At 43.3% G+C, this 20,261-nt stretch overlaps 1 protein-coding gene across 4 annotated transcripts in view; it reads right to left on the bottom strand.

Annotated features, from left to right (window-relative positions):
* Positions 1–20,261, bottom strand: part of KLHDC4 (kelch domain containing 4) — a 51,917-nt gene that overhangs the window by 6,947 nt on the left and 24,709 nt on the right. For 3 of the 4 annotated variants that reach the window (XM_081107532.1, XM_081107531.1, XM_081107534.1), the window contains 2 exons: positions 11,141–11,233; positions 6,705–6,864 (listed from right to left, as the gene is read on the bottom strand). In XM_081107532.1, coding sequence (XP_080963658.1) covers positions 6,705–6,864; positions 11,141–11,233 — 253 coding nt within the window. The remainder of the gene's footprint in view (positions 1–6,704; positions 6,865–11,140; positions 11,234–20,261) is intronic. The other variant, XM_081107533.1, reaches the window with a different exon arrangement.

The raw sequence follows: 20,261 nt of genomic DNA on the forward strand, positions 1-20,261 counted from the left end.
CCAGCGTTCCACACTGTCTTCTTCAGAAGGATGCCCTCTGAAGCCCCCACTAACCGAGAGGGAAGTCATGCTCCGCCTTCTGTTTCCCAGTCTCTATGGAACTCTGCATAGGAGTTTTGTCTCTTCCCCAATTTATCTATTCAGTCACTTGTTTATAATCGTGTGGACTCATGGTTCTCTCTATTACACTGTGGGCCATAATCCAATACCATTTCATTTTGCTGCTCAAATGGTTCCAGCTCTGGCCACTGGGAGCTCTTTCAGTTGGCTCCTGTGTCCCTCTGACACACTCCATCAATGTGGTTTCTTACAAATAGTCCCTTGGTACTACAAGATGCTCCAGACTCATCTTGAGTATTTCGTGCCCCAGTTCTAGAGCGGGCCATTTCTCCAAGGCGCACTGGCTCTTGTTCATGGAGGTGGTGTTAGAAACCAAGACCTGAGCAATGGCGCTCACTGCTGCTGGGTGCTGCCGCTTATCAGCCACTCAGCTGCCAGGGCCAGGAAATGTTAAAAGAAAAGGAATGCATAACTATTTTCCTTTTAACTAATGAGTATATATTTACTATAGGGGGGAAGGGGAGAGCTATTCTCCTTTTGGAAAACAAAACAAATAATCCAATGTCCATGGATAGAACAGGTGGCCTGAACATCCTCAAACCAAGGAGGTTCAACATGGGTCACGCACAGGGAACAGCTGGAATCTCAGGAAAGCAGAACTGGTGCAAGCCTCTTGCTTTCCTTCTGGAAATATCTGCACGTTCAAGTGGTGCCATTTCTGCATGTTACACAGTTGTTGAGACTAGATATTCTCCTCTTTTTCTAGCAGATTCACACAGAGGAAATGACTACCACCACTTCCATGCTTGCCCTTTCAGACCAAAAGACCCAGCATTTTTAGGAACTAAATCCACACCCAGCAGCCTCTCCCGCTGGGGGGACAGTGAGGGAATTCAGTGACATCTGTATTTGTCTAGAAACTCAGAAAGCAGCTGTGCTTCAGCCGATTCTCTCTCGGCCTCCTTGTTGTCACTGCACCTGCCGACGCTAAATGTACTGTTGTGCTGACAGCGATGATTTCTTCTCAGAATTAACAGTCTAAGGAGGTGGGGGACACCTTTTATGCTATGACATTTAAATCCATCTCCTCAAAGCTTAATAGCCAGAACCCTTCCTAAGAAGGGCTACTAGCTCACCAAGTCCACAGCTTCCACAGTGACAAGCCAGGGTGTGGCCGGAGGACGAGGATGCCACACCCTTCCGACTGGAACTCACTAGTTAAGGGGTCTGCACAGCCCAGCAGGTTTCTAACTCCTCCTTTATAGCAGTTTCTTTTCCTGAAGTGTTGTGACTTCCTCCAAAACCCAACCTCCTTGTCCTCAAAGGAAACAAAAAGCTGCCTTGTGTAACTCTCTTATTATGGCTCACCTGTGCCACAGCTTCTTTCTATCAATGCAAACCGCACTGGTTTTTAATCTGCCCAGTTAGACTCTTCACTGGATTAAACTCTACTAGGAGAGGAAACAGAGTCTGCAGGGATTTTTGGAGATGGCACACTCCCATCCAGGGAGTCAGAACTCTGAGGGCCCAGCCTCTTCAGAAGGAGGATCGCTTCCTCCTTGAAGCAGCTCAGGAAACTTGATGTTAATGCCACACAAGGAGTAACCCAGGTGTTCACTCTACAGAGCAGCACTTACTCCTCTACCCACAAATTTCTGTCTAATACAGTATTAATGGGACCTAAAGACATCTGAGAATGTGTATCAGTGTTACAACATTAAGTTGAAAAAAACCTCCACTGTTTCTGAAATTATTCAGTCTGTCTGAGACCTGGACGCCAGCACTGGGCACCCTACCATCCTCCCCAACCCCAGCCCCAGGCCCTGTCCTTGCAGCCTGCACACAAGCTCTACACTCCTGTCCTCAAACAGTCCAAAACTCAGAGATGGACTCATTTTGATTGTCATGAGAGCAGACCCCCAGGCCACCCAGACTCCCGCGTTCAGTGCAGTCTGGTCCCTGGAAAAGGTAGCGACAGCTCTGAGGTAAGCAAAGGCCTTGCACTCCTGAGACCTGAAGTCGGAACCCAGCAACTCCACTCTGAAGAGCCCTTACTTCTCCTATCCACTCCCTGGGGCATTCCCACCTTTATCCCCGAAGGGCAGGGGAGCTTCCACAAAAGTAGCTGCAACCTGGTCAAGATTCAAACAAAATGAAAAGTGAGCTTCAAGTTACCTGCTTTTCCAGGGTCGAATAAAACAGCCGCACAGCACACCCAAACCAGGGGCTGTGCGAACAGAAACCTCTTGTCCTGAGAACTGAGAAACAGCAACACAGCTGACAGCAAGAGGCCCGCCCCCACCCGCATGTGTGTAAGGCGCCCTCCCAGACACGGGGGATGAGCTGCAGCCCCTCGACCCACAGTTTCACTTTCCCCAGTCCCAGTTGCCATGGTCAACCACAGTCCCAAAATATTAAATGGAAAACTCCCCAAATAAACAATTCATAAGTTTTAAATTCAAGTCATTATGAAATAGCGTGATTAAACCCCACACTGTCTCACCCGGGACGTGAATTGTTCCTTTGTCCGCCATCTCCCCACTGTCCTCACTCCTGTCCTCAGTATATACTCCCTGCCCATTCCTTAGTCACTAATCAAATCAGTTATCAAATAGACTGTCATGGTATCACAGTGCTTGTGCTCAAGTAACCCTTACTTTACTTAATAATGTCCCAAAGCACAAGAGTATTGATGCTGGCGATTCAGATATGCATTGAGAAGCTGTGTTTCCATGAAGTGAAAAGGTGAAAGTTCCCAATTTAATTTAAAAAACCCTGTATGCTGAGGTTCAAGATCTACATTAAGAAGTCTTCTAACCATGAAATAGTGAAGAAGGAAAAAGAAAGTCATGCTACTTTTGCTGTTGTACCTCAAATTGCAAAAGTTAAGGCCACAATAGCATGTAAGTTAGTTAAGATGGAAGGCACTAAATCTGTGGGTGGAAGACATAAACAGAAAATATGTTGCCATGTTGTGCCAGAAAGCATTGAGCCTCTAAAAAGACTTTAGCAAGAAATCCACTAAAATTGGTGACATTAAGCCCATGGTCGGCAAACTGCGGCTCGTGAGCCACATGCGGCTCTTTGGCCCCTTCAGTGTGGCTCTTCCACAAAATACCATTTGCAGGTGCGCATGTACAGTGCGATTGAAACTTCGTGGCCCATGCGCAGAAGTTGGTATTTTGTGGAAGAGCCAAAGAGCCAGTATTTTGTGGAAGAGCCACATTCAAGGGGCCAAAGAGCCACGTGTAGCTTGCGAGCCGCGGTTTGCCGAGCCGCAGTTTGCCAACCACTGCATTAAGCCATTTATTGCAAGGTTACTGAATGGTTTTTACACACTCAGGGATACGTTTGGACTAAGAAATATAAAAATTGCTGGAGTGAGAGGGAGGGAACATACACATAACTTTTATTACAGTACTAGAGGCCCAGTGCACAGATTCGTGCACCAGTGGGGTCCCTCAGCCTGGCCTGCGGGGATCGGCCGAAACTGGCACTCCGACATTCCCTGAGGGGTCCCGGATTGAAAGAGGGCACAGGCCAGGCCAAGAGACCCCACCGGTGCACGACTGGGGCCGGGGAGGGATTGTGGGAGGGCTGCAGGGCATGTCCAGCCCGTCTCGCCCAGTCCTGATCAGCCGGACCCCAGCAGCAAGCTAACCTACCGGTCGGAGCATCTGCCCCCTGGTGGGCAGTGCATGTCATCAATGGTCGAATGAACGGTTGGACACTTAGCATATTAGGCTTTTATTATATTATTAGAGGCCTGGTGCACAAAATTCATACACAGGTAGGGTCCCTATGCCTGGCCGGTGATTAGTAATGACCGGCGGGGCAATTAGGGGGCCCCCGCTGGCACCTGCCTTGGCCAGCCTGGCGTTGCCAGCTTGCCGGCCCCACCCCCTGCCACCGGTTGCCTCTCTCTATGGGGGGGCAGGGGAGGGGCGCCTACTGGCACCTGCCTTGCTGGCCTGGGGCCTGTGGGCTGGGGGCAGCTCCTGCGTTAAGCATTTGCCCTCTGGTGGTCAGTGCACGTCATAGCAACTGGTCATTCTGCCGTTAGATCGATTTGCATATTAGGCTTTTATTATATAGGATTATATGTTCTACTTTATTAGTGTTGTTAATCCCTTACTTAGTCTAATTTAGAAATTAAACGATCACAGGTATGTGTGTATAGGAAAAAATATAGGATATATAGGGTTTGGTATTCTCCATGGTTTCAAGCATCCACTAGGAGTCTTAAAACGTATCCCTCACACATAAGGGGTACTACTGTACTTTAAAATGCTGTGGATTCCTCTTGGCCCGCGTGTCTGGAACAGGGGAGAAGGCAAAGCTGCCTTCCATTCTCTAACCTGCCACCTTCAGCATCTTGGCCAGTGGGAGGTTGGATTTATAAAGTTATCAGAATTTTGTCCTGATTCCCCTGGATTTACAATGGCAGTAATTTTTCAAAACCAGGCACAGTGATGGCTGAGGTCCCCAACTAAACCATTTGTGAAACACAGAAACCCTAATGTGCTGTTCCTTTTGACACCTCCTGATTTAAAACCCTACGTGTGCAGGCTGCTCCAAGACACTTCCAAGGCATCTTCACGGGACTACACACCAGGCACGTCATCAGCTCACCGTGCAGGTTGTCCAGCAACCCATCCCCTTTGCCAGGGAGTGACGCCAGGAAGGAGTCATCTCCGAAGGGTGTTCAAATCGGGACTTGAGCAGCCCACCGCCTACTTAGACTAACCACTTTTAATATTCCACAGCGTTCACAACTCAAATCTTTCCTAATTCAGATAAATCCCACCAGATAAGCTTTTCACTGCAATTCAAATGCGACAGGTCTGGATTAAGTGGACTTGGAGTACCCACCCGGCTAGTTCATGTGGCGAGCTGGAGAGGATTAGGCACCGAGAATTAGGCGCCATTTTGATTAACAGCAACAACAGCTTCACAAGATTCCACTGTTTATCGTCCTGGTTTACTCTATGAAGCATTTGCTGTGATTGAGTACTGGACTTGGGCACTTTGCACAGCTTTTGGCCACACCAGCCTGTGTCTCAGGACCCTCCTGACTATCAAACATTTCCTCTTTCCAGAACAAAAGCTGACTACTCACTGGGGTGGGTGGGGGTATGAAAGACAGTGGACACAGGGCATCTCTCTGCCTCCGTTGTCCCAACCACCCCACAGGCAGCCTACTCAGGTACCGAGTCACAGGGCCCATTCAAGTGGGGTAAATGAGAATGAAAACCACATGAGATGGCACACATCCATCAGAAAGGCTGAATGTACTAGTAAAAAGTGTGACACCATTAGGTGCTGGCAAGTATGTGGAACAGCCACACTCTCAGGAAATTTAGGTGCAACTCTTTTGGGATGAAGCACAACAGTTTCTTATTAAATTAAGTTAGACTCCCCTGTAACCCATCAGGCTCACCCCTAGAGATCTACCCGAGAGATATCAAACGTGCAGCCACAGAATGACTTGCACAAGAATGCTCACAGCGCTTTATTCATAATAGTCAGAAAGTGGAAATAAACCAGGTGCCCACCAATAAAAAGTGGACAACGATGGTGTGTTACAGAAGGAATACTCAGTGTGAAGAAGCAGTTAACTGAAACGTGCCATGTGGCCAAACCTCCAAACATGCTGGGTGAGAGGAGGCTTCGCTTCTAAAGAACACGTGCTGCATGACTATCTGAAGTTCCAGAACAGGCAAACGGAATACATGGTGGGAAATCCCAGCACAGCCCTTGCCTCTGGGGGTGGTAAGGGCAAGGGAGGCTAGGAAGGGCTCAGCAGAACTGTAACTCACAAGGGGCATCCATCCGTCATAACAAGCAAGTACACACTCAAACTGTGTGCACTTTTATAGATATTTTCACATTAAAAATTAAACATGGAATTCTACTCGGTGATACATGTTCTGGTATTTAGGGGAAGTATACAGATATCTATGCTTTTCTTTGCAATACATTAAAAAATGGATCGGTAGCAGTATAGTTATGATCAAATATGTGATAAAACAAGTACAGTGAAATATCAATGGCAGAACCTAGGTGGGGAGATATATAAGTATTCACTAATTCTTTCTGGTCACTGAATGTCGAAAAGTTTTCAAAATAAAAATAAGAAAAAGCCTACAATGAGATACCAATTCATCTCTCTGACTCACACCCACTCACATGTTGGTGAAGTGCTGATAACAACGGAGGGAGAGCAATGCCGGTGGGTTTGACGGTGTGAGGGCACCCCGTGTGAAGGACACATGCCAGGAGCCAGCAGGAGGCCCTCTAGTGCACCTGAACCAAGAGACGTGCAGGAGAAGGTTCAGGAGCATGTCAGCACTGCTTGCAGACGAGAAAAGAAAAGGCCCACTAGCAACGGGAAGAAGAAACAAGTCGTGGCACATTCTACAGTGGAACACGCTGTAGCATCAGATCCCTACACACACAATTATTCATCCTGCAGTGTTTGGGGCGTACAGATTAGAGCGTAATATGACTGGAGCAGATGAACACCATCTCTGTCCATTTCTAATTCAATAAAGGAATCGTTTACATGAAACTAATATGCAATAAGTTCTCATTGTTGATGAAAATACAGAAGTTACTGCATTTTCCTACATGCCACACCTTACCTGCTTTGAGTAGCCCCCATAGATGACAATGCTGCCCTGGGGAGTGACAGACATTTGGCAGCCAGATCTGGGTGTGGGCCCAGTCCCCGATGGGGACAGCTTGCTCCACGTGAATGTGTCCAGGTCAAAGGCATACACGTCATTGTAATAGATGTAATCTCTGGTTATAATAGAATCACACAAACAAAAAGGCAGGGACATTAAAAAGCAAACCTAATTTAAATTAAAGATAAGTTTTCCAGCATTTGTACTGTAACCAGTTTAATTAAAATTTAAGTTCATGATAGAACTAGAAGCATATGCGAGTTTGCATTTGAAAATAAAAATAATGCTAGCCCATAGAAGCAGCGATTTCCCTGAATCTGAAAGCCTTTATAACCTGAAAGTTATACCATATTTCCTCACATAGTTTATAAAATCACAATCTTACAGCCCTGGTCGGGTGGCTCAGTTGGTTGGAGGGTTGTCCCATATACTAAAAGGTTGAGGGTTTGATTCCCAATGAGGGCACATACCTAGCTTGTGGGTTTGATTCCCGGTCAGGGCAAAGACAGGAGGCAATGTTTTTGTGTGTTTTTTTCTCACATCGATGTTTCTCTCTCTCTCTCTCTCTCTCTCTCTCTCTCTCTCAATAAAAAATAAAAACCACATTTTCTTGAGTGAGGATTTAAAAATAAATTATCATCTTACAAAATAATTACATTAGATTGCTCTGAATGTAATTTTAAGCTCAACAATCAAATACCAACCTAAATGAATACTCAGGACAGAGGCATTTACAGCTTGGTAAGGGCTGTGAAGAGACCCTGAACTGGGTGGAAGAAGGGACCACAAAGGCCTGAAACAGAAAGATGCTGGAGGCAAATCCTTTGACTCTGTAAGCACAGGCAACGAGGACATGGTTGAGGTGTTCCAGGAGGCCCTGCGGCCCTGCCCTGCCTAATGCTCCTGGGACTTAAGTGACAAAGAACTCAAAACGCAGAAGAGGCCTTGTGAGGGGAGCCCCAGTGCGGGCAAAGCGGCAGCTCTGTCCGAGTCACAGAGAGAATGCTGTGTCCTGACATGAGAATTTTACAGATGGCCACAGGCCTCTGGTCAAAATCACACCAAAAGAGTAACAGACACTCTCCAGCAATTCAAAATGGAGAGCCTAGAACTGATTTTTAAAAGAAAACACAGAGGAAGTGATCAGCCACCCCAATCTGAAGGGATTTCTGTCTTTTCCATGCATTCTAATAATCCGAGACGGGACTCCAGAGCAGAATGACCACGGTGCAAGGCCTGTCTGCTCACCTACACCTACCCTCCAACACTGTGCACAGCATGGCGTGTGAAACAGAACAAGTCGTCTGGTGGCCCTTCTGACTGGCACCACGACCAAACGCTCCTTCCGCAGGGGCACATATAAACTGAGGAATGGGGCGGCTTACAGTTTGTAAAAGACTTCACCACATTCCACTATTTCCTCAGATTTCACACTGCAGATTCTCAGCAAAAAAAAATCCTGTTCTGCACATACGATAACTATAAACTGTCATTTGGATTTTAAAAGTCAAACTCATTTGTTTAATATGGATGGTGATTTCACAGGTATCTGTTCTAGTTTCTTCATTTGTTTCTGTATTTGAAATACTTCATAAACAATAATTTTAAACAAGGTAACAGTTGATAATAGCTTTGAAAATTTTTCTAATTCTGAAATGGTTGCAAGTTACAACCACTATAAAATTTGATTCACTTTATAACCTTTAGTGCCAGAAGGGGCTATATTTGTGTTGTTGTTATTAATCCTCACCCAAGGATATTTTCCACTGATTTTTTCTTTTTTTTTTTACAGAGAGTGGAAGGGAAGCAGGGGAGTAGGGGTGGGAAGAGAGAGAGAGAGAGAAAGAGGAAGAGAGAGAAACATCGACAGGGTGCTTCCCACAGGTGCCCTGACTGAGGCGGGGGTTAAAGCTGCAACCCCAGTATGTGCCCTGAACTGGAAATGGACCCTGTGACCCTTCAGTGGGCAGGCCGAGGCTCTAAGCACCAAGCCACACCGGCCAGGGCGAGGAGAGGCTGTATGGATCTACTCCCTGTCCCACTCACAGGGGGTGCTGAATTAATGCACTGACAAAATCATGAATCCCCATGTCTACGTTTGACAATTATTTGTGTGTTTTTTTAAAGTTCCAAGAATAAATATAAACAACAATTGCTTGGGTATCAATTTTTAAAAATAGCTCATGCCTTGGCCGACGTGGCTTAGTTGGTTGAGCATCGTACTATGCACTGAAAGGTTGCCAGTTCAGGGCACATGCCCAGGTTTATGGGTTCATCTCGGTCAGGGTGTGTATGAGAGGAAACCAATTGATGTTTCTCTCTCACATTGATGTCTCTCCCCGCCCCCCCTCCCGCCCCCCTCTCTAAAATCAATTTAAAAATATTTTTAAAAATAGCTCAGGTTCTCTTGTCCAAAATGGCAAACACCTACTTGGCAGGAGGGCAGACCTGGGGCAGTGAGCCAGGGTGAGGGCAAGAGGACAGAATATGGGACCAACTGAAAATCAACAATCTTTGGTTGAGGACAAGTTCTACTACTTATTATCTTGATTTCCTCAACTTTAATTTAAGATGATAATTTAAGAGAATCTATAAAAAACGTGGTAAACTGTATGACAAGACATAAAACTAAAGCTTTATTACAACCAAGTTACACCTTCCAAGATACAAACTGACTCCTTGCTTAATCTGAGTTATACTTTTAAAATCCCCTCCAAAGAATTTAAGAATTTATATCCGTTTCTCAAGTAATAAAAATATTCTTTATTCATGAAGAAAATGGAAACTTTAATGGAGCCAAATCTACAGTACAATCCTCAGCCTAAAATGGGGGGATGGGGAAAAATGACAACACTCATTCTTCATTCACCAAATGCCTCCTTCTTCACATATATGTGCGAGGATTTATTTTTATAAGCCAGTAATTCTTAAAAAAATATTTGTGCAAATGCACCTTAATTTGATAAAAATGTGAGTGGGGCCACCACAATTAACAAATTGATAACTATGCTATTTTCTTATTTTGTGGGATTGAGCCCGCAACCTGGGCATGTGCTCTGATCAGAAATTGTGACCTCCTAGTTCATAGGTCAGCACTCAACCACTGAAACATGCCCGGCAGGCAAACTATGCTATTTTTTAAAAGAAAAGAGAGCAGAGCGGAAAATGAGGCACTCAGAAAAAGGCATCCATCCACCTTCTTTGACATGGTCATGGTCGAAGAAAAATCATTGCAAACATGGCCTTCACCAGGCGTTACAACAGTGCAGACATTTTACCCAAAATGTTATTGTATTATAGTGGCAAAAGGAATACTGCTAGCCTATTCACTATATATCTTGTTTTTTGTCTAAACTAGGGATATTCAAGAGGATAGCTGTACAGATGACAGGTTTAAAACAATCAGGGATGCCCTAACCCAGCCGTGGGCAAACTACGGCCTGCAGGCCGGATCCGGCCCATTCGGCTGTTCTATCCGGCCCGCGGAGCCAAAAGAGCAGAGGGTTCTCTTGCCAGCAGCAGTGTTAACATGGCAACGTCGGGAAACCCGGCCGCAGCTCCTTCTTCTGAGTCCAGTTTAAGAACTCATTGTGGCCCTCGAGTCAAAAAGTTTGCCCACCCCTGCCCTAACCTGTTTGGCTCAGTGGATAGAGCGTCGGCCTGCGGACTGAAAGGTCCCACGTTCGATTCCCGTCAAGGGCATATACCTTGGTTGTGGGCACATCCCCAGTGGGAGGTGTGGAGGAGGCAGCTGATCGATGTTTCTCTCTCATCAATGTTTCTAACTCTCTATCCCTCTCCCTTCCTGTCTGTAAAAAAGCAATAAAATGTATTTAAAAAAAAAACAAAACAATCAATCAGGGACCCTGCTAGGTTGGCCTGGGAACCCACTGTGGCTTGTACTAAGGTAACCATGACACCGAAGGAGAAGTGCAGGCCTCTCTGCAGACAGCACTGCAGAACACCAGCTAGCGCTACATTCCCCAGCAGGGTCCCCTGGCCAGCAGCACCAGGCCCCAGGCCCACTGAGTCAGGAATCTGAGGTGGGGCTCAGCAACCAGAGTTTTAACAAGCCCATCAGGGGATTCTATACCAGGCTCAAGTTTGAGAAGCTTGTGTTAGATAAGATGACCACATCATCTATAGGGCTCAGTACAAAATAAAATGTGGGGCCTGTTCAATAATTAATCATTTCAAGACAGTGACAGCAGAGCATTAAACTAAGCTCAGGCCCTCCTGAGTGTGGAGCCCTGGTTGGCTACTTGAACTGCATGCCCTGGTGTTAGGAGATGGGGCAGCATATTCCATGTGTATTCAGAATAGTCTTTCCCATAAAAAGTTCCCTCCTTACTACTGCAGGAAAGAAAGATCTTCCTGCTATTGGCACTAACCTTGTACTCTCATGGAAACCACCAAAAAGTATTAACTGTCTCTTCCAGGCTACCATACGATGTCCACTCCGGCCTGAAGGACCCCCTGGTGATCTAAAATTTAAAAAAAAAAAAAAAGACCACTTTTTAGACCAATTTCTGTTTGGCAAGCACTTACTGAGTACCATTTAATTTGACAAGAAACCTTTGCAGACCTCAACAGCTCCTTAAGTATGTTGAAAACATGGACCCCAACACTGAAAGGTTTCCTTTAATAGAGAGGAATGTTCATGGTACATTATCTGCTTACAAGTAAATCTATAACGAAAATAAGAAACAAACTTAGCCAACCACCATGGACATATTTAGAAAAGAGTGACAACTCAAGAACCTCAGGCAGGTCCTCAGGAGGCATCCAGAAGACAGACAGCATTGTTACCCACACGTGTTACTGCCTCTGAGGACCCACCAGTGGGACAAGAAGTAAGGTGGGAGGCCATGATGTTGATGATCCTGACTCTGTGTAGGCTTAAGCTAATGTATTTGTATCTTAGGGTTTTTTTTAACAAAGAAGTTTAAAAAGTAAAATAAAGATTAAAAATATTTAAATGGATAAAAGCTTACAGAATAGGAGAGAGAACCAAGATGGCGGCAGAGGTAAACACCTATACTTGCTGCCTCTCACAACCACATCAAAGTTACAACTAAAAGGCAGAACAACTACCACCCAGAACCGCGGGAAAGCTGGCTGAATGGAATGGAAGTTCCACAATTAGAGAGGTGAAGAAAGCGCATTGAGACTGGTAAGAGGTGTGGAGGCCCAGAAAGTGCTGGCACCTGGATGTGCTGCTCTTTTAATCGGGAGGGAGATACAAGCTCCCGCTTGCTCTGAACTCCAGTTCCGGGTGAGACTCTGGGGGACCCAGACACATACAGGGAGAAACTGGACTGCCTGGCATCAGGACAGGAACGCGAGGGCAGCCTTCTCTCAGAGGTGCTCACAGTGATCACTGTTCCTGCACAGGGACGTGGGACATGGAGACCCAGGGACCTCTCTGGTGCAGGGCTGACTGGCAGCCATTGCTGTTTGCTCCGTCCTGGTGATTCCCAGAGACCCCGCCCCACCCAATTACAACCCCACCCAAGCTGCATGCAGAGGCTTTTGCTAAGAATGGCCTGTCCTTTCTCTGCCTAAAACCTGTCAAAATGCAGCTGAGTCAGAGAGCCCCAGAGCTTCCAAAAGAAGGCCCAAGGCCTGGCAACAGCAACCTGCCTTGCTTCACAGCTGGGCCTTGTCTGGGCACTTACAAACCCCATACAAAGGGGAGGAATCTGCAGATGTCTCTGTAGCTCCTGCTGGGTGGCCCCAGACAGTGGCTGACTTTGCACCTCCTTGGAGATCCAAGAGCCAGTGTACCCAGTGGTCAGAGTGAGACCATACCGGATTATAACTCTTCACATCCATAAGAGACACACTCAGGGGGCAGACTCAGAGAGCACCAAAGCCCCACTGAAGCAAGTCCTGCCCATAAGGGTGTCCCCTGCACAACAGATCTTCCAGTGTAGACACAGCTGGTCACCACAGCCAATTGACCTGCAGGTCAATTCCTCCCAGTGATACCAACAGCCATCAAGGGTTAACTACAATAGGACTGTGCAAACAGCCCACAAAGGGGTGCACCAAGAGCGTCCACCTCAGGTGACTGGGGCGGCTGAGCCACTTGGCCCTACAGGCCCCCTACCACACAAGGCCACTCTATCAACTCAAGGAGACTTAGCAGCTACCCAGTACATAGAAACAAACACAGGGAAGCAGCCAAAATGCAGAGACAAAGAAACCAGTCACAAATGAAAGAAATGGGTGAAAGCAAAATACTGGATTACAGAGTTCAAAACCACGGTTATAAGGCTACTCAAGAATCTTCTGGAAACCTCCGAGAAATGTAGTGAGACCCTCAAGGATATGAAAAAGGACCAATCAGAAATGAAGCATACACTGACTGAAATAAAGAATAATACGCAGAGATTTAACAGCAGACAAGAGGAACGCAAGAATCAAGTCAAAGATTTGAAATATGAAGAAGCAAAAAACACCCAACCGGAAAAGCAAAAAGAAAAAAGAATCCAAAGATATGAAGATAGTGTAAGGAGCCTCTGGGACAACTTCAAGTGTACCAACATCCGAATTATGGGGGTGCCAGAAGAAGAGAGAGAGCAAGATATTAAAAACCTATTTGAAGAAATAATGACAGAAAAATTCCTCTACCTGGTGAAAGAAATTGACTTACAAGTCCAGGAAGCGCAGAGAACCCCAAACAAAAGGAATCCAAAGAGGACCACACCAAGACACATCATAATTAAAATGCCAAGGGCTAAAGACAGAGAGAATCTTAAAAGCAGCAAGAGAAAAACAGTTAGTTACCTATAAGGAAGTGACCATACAACTGTCAGCTGATTTCTCAACAGAAACTATGCAGGCCAGAAGGGAGTGGCAAGAAATATATAAAGTGATGAAGAGCAAGAACCTACAACCAAGATTACTCTACCCAGAAAGGTTATCATTTAGAATTGAAGGTCAAAGAGCTTCACAGACAAGAAAAGGCTAAAGGAGTTCATCACCACCAAACCAGTATTATATGAAATGCTGAAGGCTATTCTCTAAGAAGAGGAAGAAGAAGAAAAAGGTAAAGAGAAAAAATTATGAACAAAGTGACAACAAATACATATCTATCAACAAGTGAACCTAAAAATCAAATGAATAAAAAACCTGATGAACAGAACAGACTGGTGAATGTAATAGAATCAGGGCATGGAAAGGGAGCAGACTGACAATTCTCAGGGGGAAGGGGTTGCGGGGGGTGCAAGAAGAGATTGAACAAAGAGCTTACACCTATGGACGAGGTCAGTGGGGAGGGGGAGAAGGCCTGGAGTGGGGTGGGAACCTGGTGGAGGGGAGCTATGGGGGGAAAAAGGAGGAACATCTGTAATAATCTGAACAATAAAGATTAAAAAAAATAAAATAAAAGCTTACAGAATGATATAAAGAAAATATATTTGTACAGCTTTACAATATGTTTGTGTTTTAAGCCAAGTGTTATTACAAAAGGGTTGAAAAAAGTTATTTTATATATTTACTGTAGCCTAAGTGTGCAGTGTTTATAAAGTCTACAGCAGTGGACAGTAATGGCCTAGGCCAGAGGCCCTCAAACTACGGCCCGCGGGCCACATGTGGCCCGCCGAAAACATTTATCCGGCCCGCCAGGTGTTTTTGCCACCACTGCCTGTCCTGCTTAGTAGCCGACTCGTTCCGGGCCCGCAGTGCACATGTGTGGAATGTCTGAGGGACAGTGAACTGGCCCCCTGTTTAAAAAGTTTGAAGACCCCTGGCCTAGGCCTTCACATTCACTCACCACTCACTCACTCACCCAGTGCAACTTCTAGTCCTCAAGCTCCATTCATGGTAAGTGCCCTATGTAGGTGTATCACTTTTTGTATTTTATATAGTATTTTTATTGCATCTTTTCAATGTTTAGATGCACAAACACTGAATACTGTATTACAACTGCCTACAGTATTCAGTGCAGTAACATGATGTACAGGTGTGCAGCCTAAGAGCAAAAGGCTGTATCATATGGCCTGGATGTGCAGTAGGCTATACCATCTAGGTTTATGTAAGCGCACTCTATGATGTTTGCACAATGACAAAAATCATCTAAAACATTTCTCAGAACACATCCCCATCATTATGCAATGCTTGTCTGCAGATTTTCCTTGTAAGAAATGTCTTAAAAAGTTCTTCAGAGAAAAGAAAAAGAATATAGGTCAGAAACTTGGATCTACATAAAAAAAGAAAGAGCACTAAATAAGGTGAAAAGAAAAAGGTAAAAGTAAAATTTTTTACTTAATTGATCTACCAGATAACAATTTGGTTAAATAATAGAAACAATGTATCTGATTATGTAAGCTTTTATATACACATACAGATATGTATATATAAAGTAAAATGAATGACAGAAATAATACAAGGGATGGAGGTAGGAATTAGAATTATTTTGTTATTATAGAGTATTCACTTACTCGTGAAGTAATATATTGTTATTTTAAAGTGTACTTGGATTAGTTGTAAATGTATATTGCAAAATCTAGGGCAACCACTAAAAAAGAACTATGACTAGTATACTAAGAAAGGAGAGAAAATGTAACCATATAAAATGATCAATTAAAACCACAAAAGGCAAAAAGAGTGAAAGACAAACATAGGAATAAAGATCAAACGCAACAAATATAAAACAGTAATGAATGCAAGAGAAATTAATCCAACTATATCAATAATCACTTCGACTATCAATGGTCTAAATGCACCAATTAAAAGTCACAGACTGTCAAAGTGGATCAAAGCACAAGAGCCAGTTATATGTTGTCTACAAGAAACCCACTTTAAAGACATATATAGATGAAAAGTAAATGGCTGGAGGAAATATGCCATGCTAACACTAATTAAAGGAAAGCGTAATTAAATTAACTTCAGACAAAGCAGACTTTGAAGCAAAGAAAAGTTATCAGGGATTTTTAAAAAGGCATTATATAAGACACAACAATTCTTAACATGTATGCATCTAAAAACAAAACGTCCCAACTATGTGAGGCAAAAGCTAATAGCACAGCAAGAAGAGATAAATTCACTATCATAGTTGGACAAATTAATGCCCTCCTCTCAAAAAGGGACCAATCCAGCAGGCAGAAATCAATACACATATTCTCAGGTGAGGATTTTTAAAAAAGGAAGCCTGAGCTGCCCAATCTAAACGTCTCCCATTCAGTAAATTTCAGGTGAATTGCAGAAAGTTCTCACCTTTCTTCAAATGCTTGATCATATTCATCTCTCTCCCCTCAATACCCTCAGTTTATTAACATCCCTATTAATGTGTCGCTCAAAATGAGGCTTGTGCTCATCCATGTGAAGTCGGCCAAAAATCACCAATACCTATTCCTAGATGCCAGAGCCTGTGAATCGGCCTTTAAGCAGTGACCTCTTACTAGGACTAAAGTTCCTAAATCCCTCTCATCTATGAGCAAGGGCCACTTTTTCATAAAGTCTTATCTCGTAAAAATTCCTTGTAGAATTTTAAAGGAAAATTTATCCCACTTCAATACTATTTTTAAAATTTTAGCCTGTTTTGATAGAATATTTGCATTTAGATTTTTAACCATATCTAAAAGTATTTTTTAATTTTTCAGTTATAGTTGATATTCAGTATTATATTAGTTTCTGGTATATAGCATAGTGGTCAGACATTATGTAACTTAGGAAGCGATCCCCCAATAAGTCTAGTACCCTACTGACACCATATAATTATCACAATACTGGCTATATTCCCCATGCTGTATTGTACTTCCCCATGACTGTTTCATAACTGCCCATTTGTACCTAATCTTTCACCTTTTTCAACCAGCTTCCCAACCTCCCTCCCACCTATTTGTTCTCTGTATCTCTGAGTCCATTTCTGTTTTATTTTGCCTCTTAAGATTCCACATATAAGTGAAATTGTGATATTTGTCTTTGCCTGACTTATTCCACTTAGCATAATGCCTTCTAGCTCCATCCATGTTGTACCAAATGGTAAGATTTCATTCTTTTTGGCCGAGTAATGTTGCATTGTATATAGGTACCACTTCTTCTTCTTCTTTTTTTTTTAAATATATTTTATTGATTTTTTACAGAGAGGAAGGGAGAGAGATAGTTAGAAACATCGATGAGAGAGAAACATCGATCAGCTGCCTCCTGCACATCTCCCACTGGGGATATGCCCGCAACCCAGGTACATGCCCTTGACCGGAATCGAACCTGGGACCTTGCAGTCCGCAGGCCGACGCTCTATCCACTGAGCCAAACCGGTTTCGGCCGTACCACTTCTTCTTTATCCAAGTGTTGATCAATGAACAGACTGCTCCCATATCTTGGCTATTATAAATAACACTGCAATAAACATAGTGATGCCTATATCTTTTCAAATTTGTTTTGGATTTCTTCAGATAAATATCCAGAAGAGGGAATGCTGGGTCACATGATAGTTCTATTTTTAATTTTTTGAGCAACTTCTATACTGTTACCCAATTTGCAATCCCAACAGTGCATGAGGATTCCCCTTTCTCCACAGCCTCGCAAACATTTTGTTGTTTTGACAAAAGCTATTCTGACAGATATGAGATGATTTTCATTGTGGTTTTAATTTGCATTTCTCTGATGATTAGTGATGTTGAGCATCTTTTCACACATCTATTGGCCATCAGTATGCCCACTTTGGAAAAATGTCTATTCAGGTCCTCTGCCCATTTTTTAATTGGATTGTCTTTTTGGTGTTAACTTATATGAGTTTCTTATATATTTTGGATATTAACCCTTACCAGATGTATCATTAGCATATATCTTCTCCCAGTCAGGTTTTTTTGCTTTGCAAAATTTTTTAGTTTGATATAGTTCTATTATATATATTTTCTTTTGTTTTTCTTGCCTGAGGAGACATATCCAAAAAAATATTACTAAGAGCAATGTCAGAGAGTTCACTGACTGTTTTCTTCTAGGAGTTTTATGATTTCAGGTCTTCATTTAAGTCCTTAATCCATTTTGAGTTTATTCTTTATATAGGGTAAGAAAGTGGTCTAGTTTTTTTCGCTTTTTTTTTTTTTTTGCATGTATCTGTCCAGCCTTCCCAACACCATTTATTCTTCCCAACATCATTTATTGAAGAGACTGTCTTTTCCCCATTGTATATTCTTGCCTCCTTTGTCATATACCAATTGACCATAGAGACGTGGGTTTATTTCTGGGCTCTCTCTTCTGTTCCATATATTCCAGTACCATGCTGCTTTGATTACTATAGCCCTGCAGTATAGTTTGATATCGATATCTCCTACTTATTCTTTCTAAAGCGTGCTTTGGCTATTCAGGGCCTTTTGTGGTTCCATATAAATTTTAGGATTGTTGTAGTTATATGAAAAATGTTAGTAGTATTTTTATAGGGATTACATTGAATTATAGATTGTTTTGGATAGTATAGACATGCCTTAAAAAATTTACTGGAGAGAGAGAGAGAGAGAGAGAGAGAGAGAGAGAGAGAGAGAGAGATCTATTTGTTGTTCTAATTATGTATACATTCATTGGTTGATTCTTATATGTGCCCTGACCAGGGCTCAAATCAGCAACCTTGGCATTTCTGGCGAAGCTCTAACCGACTAGCTACCTGGCTAGGGCAGTATAGACTTTTTGTTTTTTGTTTAGTATGGACATTTTAATGATAATTCGTCCTATCCATGACCACAGTATATGCTTCCATTTGTATCTTCTTCAATTTCTTTCTTCAATGTCTTATAGTTTTCTGAGTATAGGGTCTTTTACCTTCTTGGTTAAATTTATTGCTAGGTATTTTTTATGCAATTATAAATGGGATTTTCTTAATTTCTCTTTCTGACAACTCATTATTGGTGTATAAAAATGCAACCAATTTCTGAGTATTAATTTTGTATTCTGTTACTTTACTGAATTCATTTATCAGTTCGAATAGTTTTTGGTGGAATCTCTGGGATTCTCTATATATAGTATAATGTCATCTGCAAATAATGACAGTTTTACGTCTTCCTTTTCAATTTGGATACCTTTTATTTCTTTTTCTTGACTGACACTGTGGCTAAGACTTCCAATACTATGTTGAATATAATAAAACCCTGATATGCAAATCAACCTAACAGCGGAACAACTGGTTGCTATGACATGCACAGGCCACCAGGGGGCAGACGCTCAATGCAGGAGCTGCCCCTTGGTGGTCAGTGTGCTACCACAGGGGAGTGCCGCTCAGCCAGAAGCCGGGTGGGCATTAAGGAGCAAGGGATCCCAGACTGCGAGAGGGCGCAGGCTCGGCTGAGGGACACCCTCCCCCACCCTCCCCCGTGCATGAAATTTCGTGCACTGGGCCTCTAGTGTTGAATAGAAGTGGTATAAGTACATGCTTATCCTGTTCCTAATCTTAAAGGAAAAAAGTTCAGCTTTCCACCATTAAGATGGTAGCTGTAGGTTTGTCATATATGGCCTTTATTATGTAGAGGTATGTTCCTTCTATTACCACTTTGCTGAGAGTTATCATAAATGGATGGATTTTACCAAATCCACTTCAATACTTCTTGCTAGATTTGGCCCACAAGTATACTTTTGGATGTTGAATATGTCAACAACTTATTTGCTCTCCCACAAAATTAATAAGCGTATTTTCTTATCCAAAATCATGATAAAAAAAATACCAAATGAAGAAGGCTCAAAAGGAGAGTCTGGATATGCATGACACAACGTGCAGGTTCATACAAAATCAGCACTGGCCTAGACTGGTACTCTGCACAGTGGAAAAAGGGCTCTCCTTGGAGCTGCTCCCACTCCACAGGCTGAAGCAGATGGCACGACTTCTCCATACCCTCTGTGCTGGGTACTAAGAAAACAGGCCACAAGTACAACTCTACAATAGAGAAGCTAATAAGAAAATCATCACATGTGCTGGGCAAAATGTAACCTTCCCTTTTGATAAATTCTCTGATGTGATACTTTAGAAGTATAACCTGGGGAACAGATTTTCATTCAGCAACTAGCATGGTCCAATTCTATTTCAAAATATTTATGCAGGAGAGCCAGAATGTTACCAATGTTAGCCCAGTAATGGTGAACCTAAAGGACCAGAGACCTATGGAAACAGTGTCAGCAAGCCGTCTTCCTTAAATGACTCCCGGCATCTGAGACACACCAGGTAAGGGTCTCCTGTCAGCTTCCTGCCCCCAAATCTGATGGGTGTTTTGTCCTCCAGTGATCCAGGCACTAAGGATGTAAGTTACTCTTTGTAGCAGCAGCCATGTACCACTGTGCTTAGTAACCAAAATGGGAAAATCTTTCTATAAAAACACTTCACATACCCCTTTAGAAAAATAAAGCCACTCAAAAAAGCCTATTTATATTTGAATCTCCAACAGGCCTTTTCAACTGCCATCACTCCTAAATATGGAGTCTTAAAAAATTCCATGTTGTACTCAGCCAGATCTATATGCAGCACAAAAATACATGTGCTATATTGTGGGAGGGGGTGCTTTCAGTGCAGCCGAGTTATGT

The sequence above is a fragment of the Myotis nattereri genome (assembly GCF_964212035.1).
Source record: "Myotis nattereri genome assembly, chromosome: 15".
NCBI lineage: Eukaryota > Metazoa > Chordata > Mammalia > Chiroptera > Vespertilionidae > Myotis > Myotis nattereri.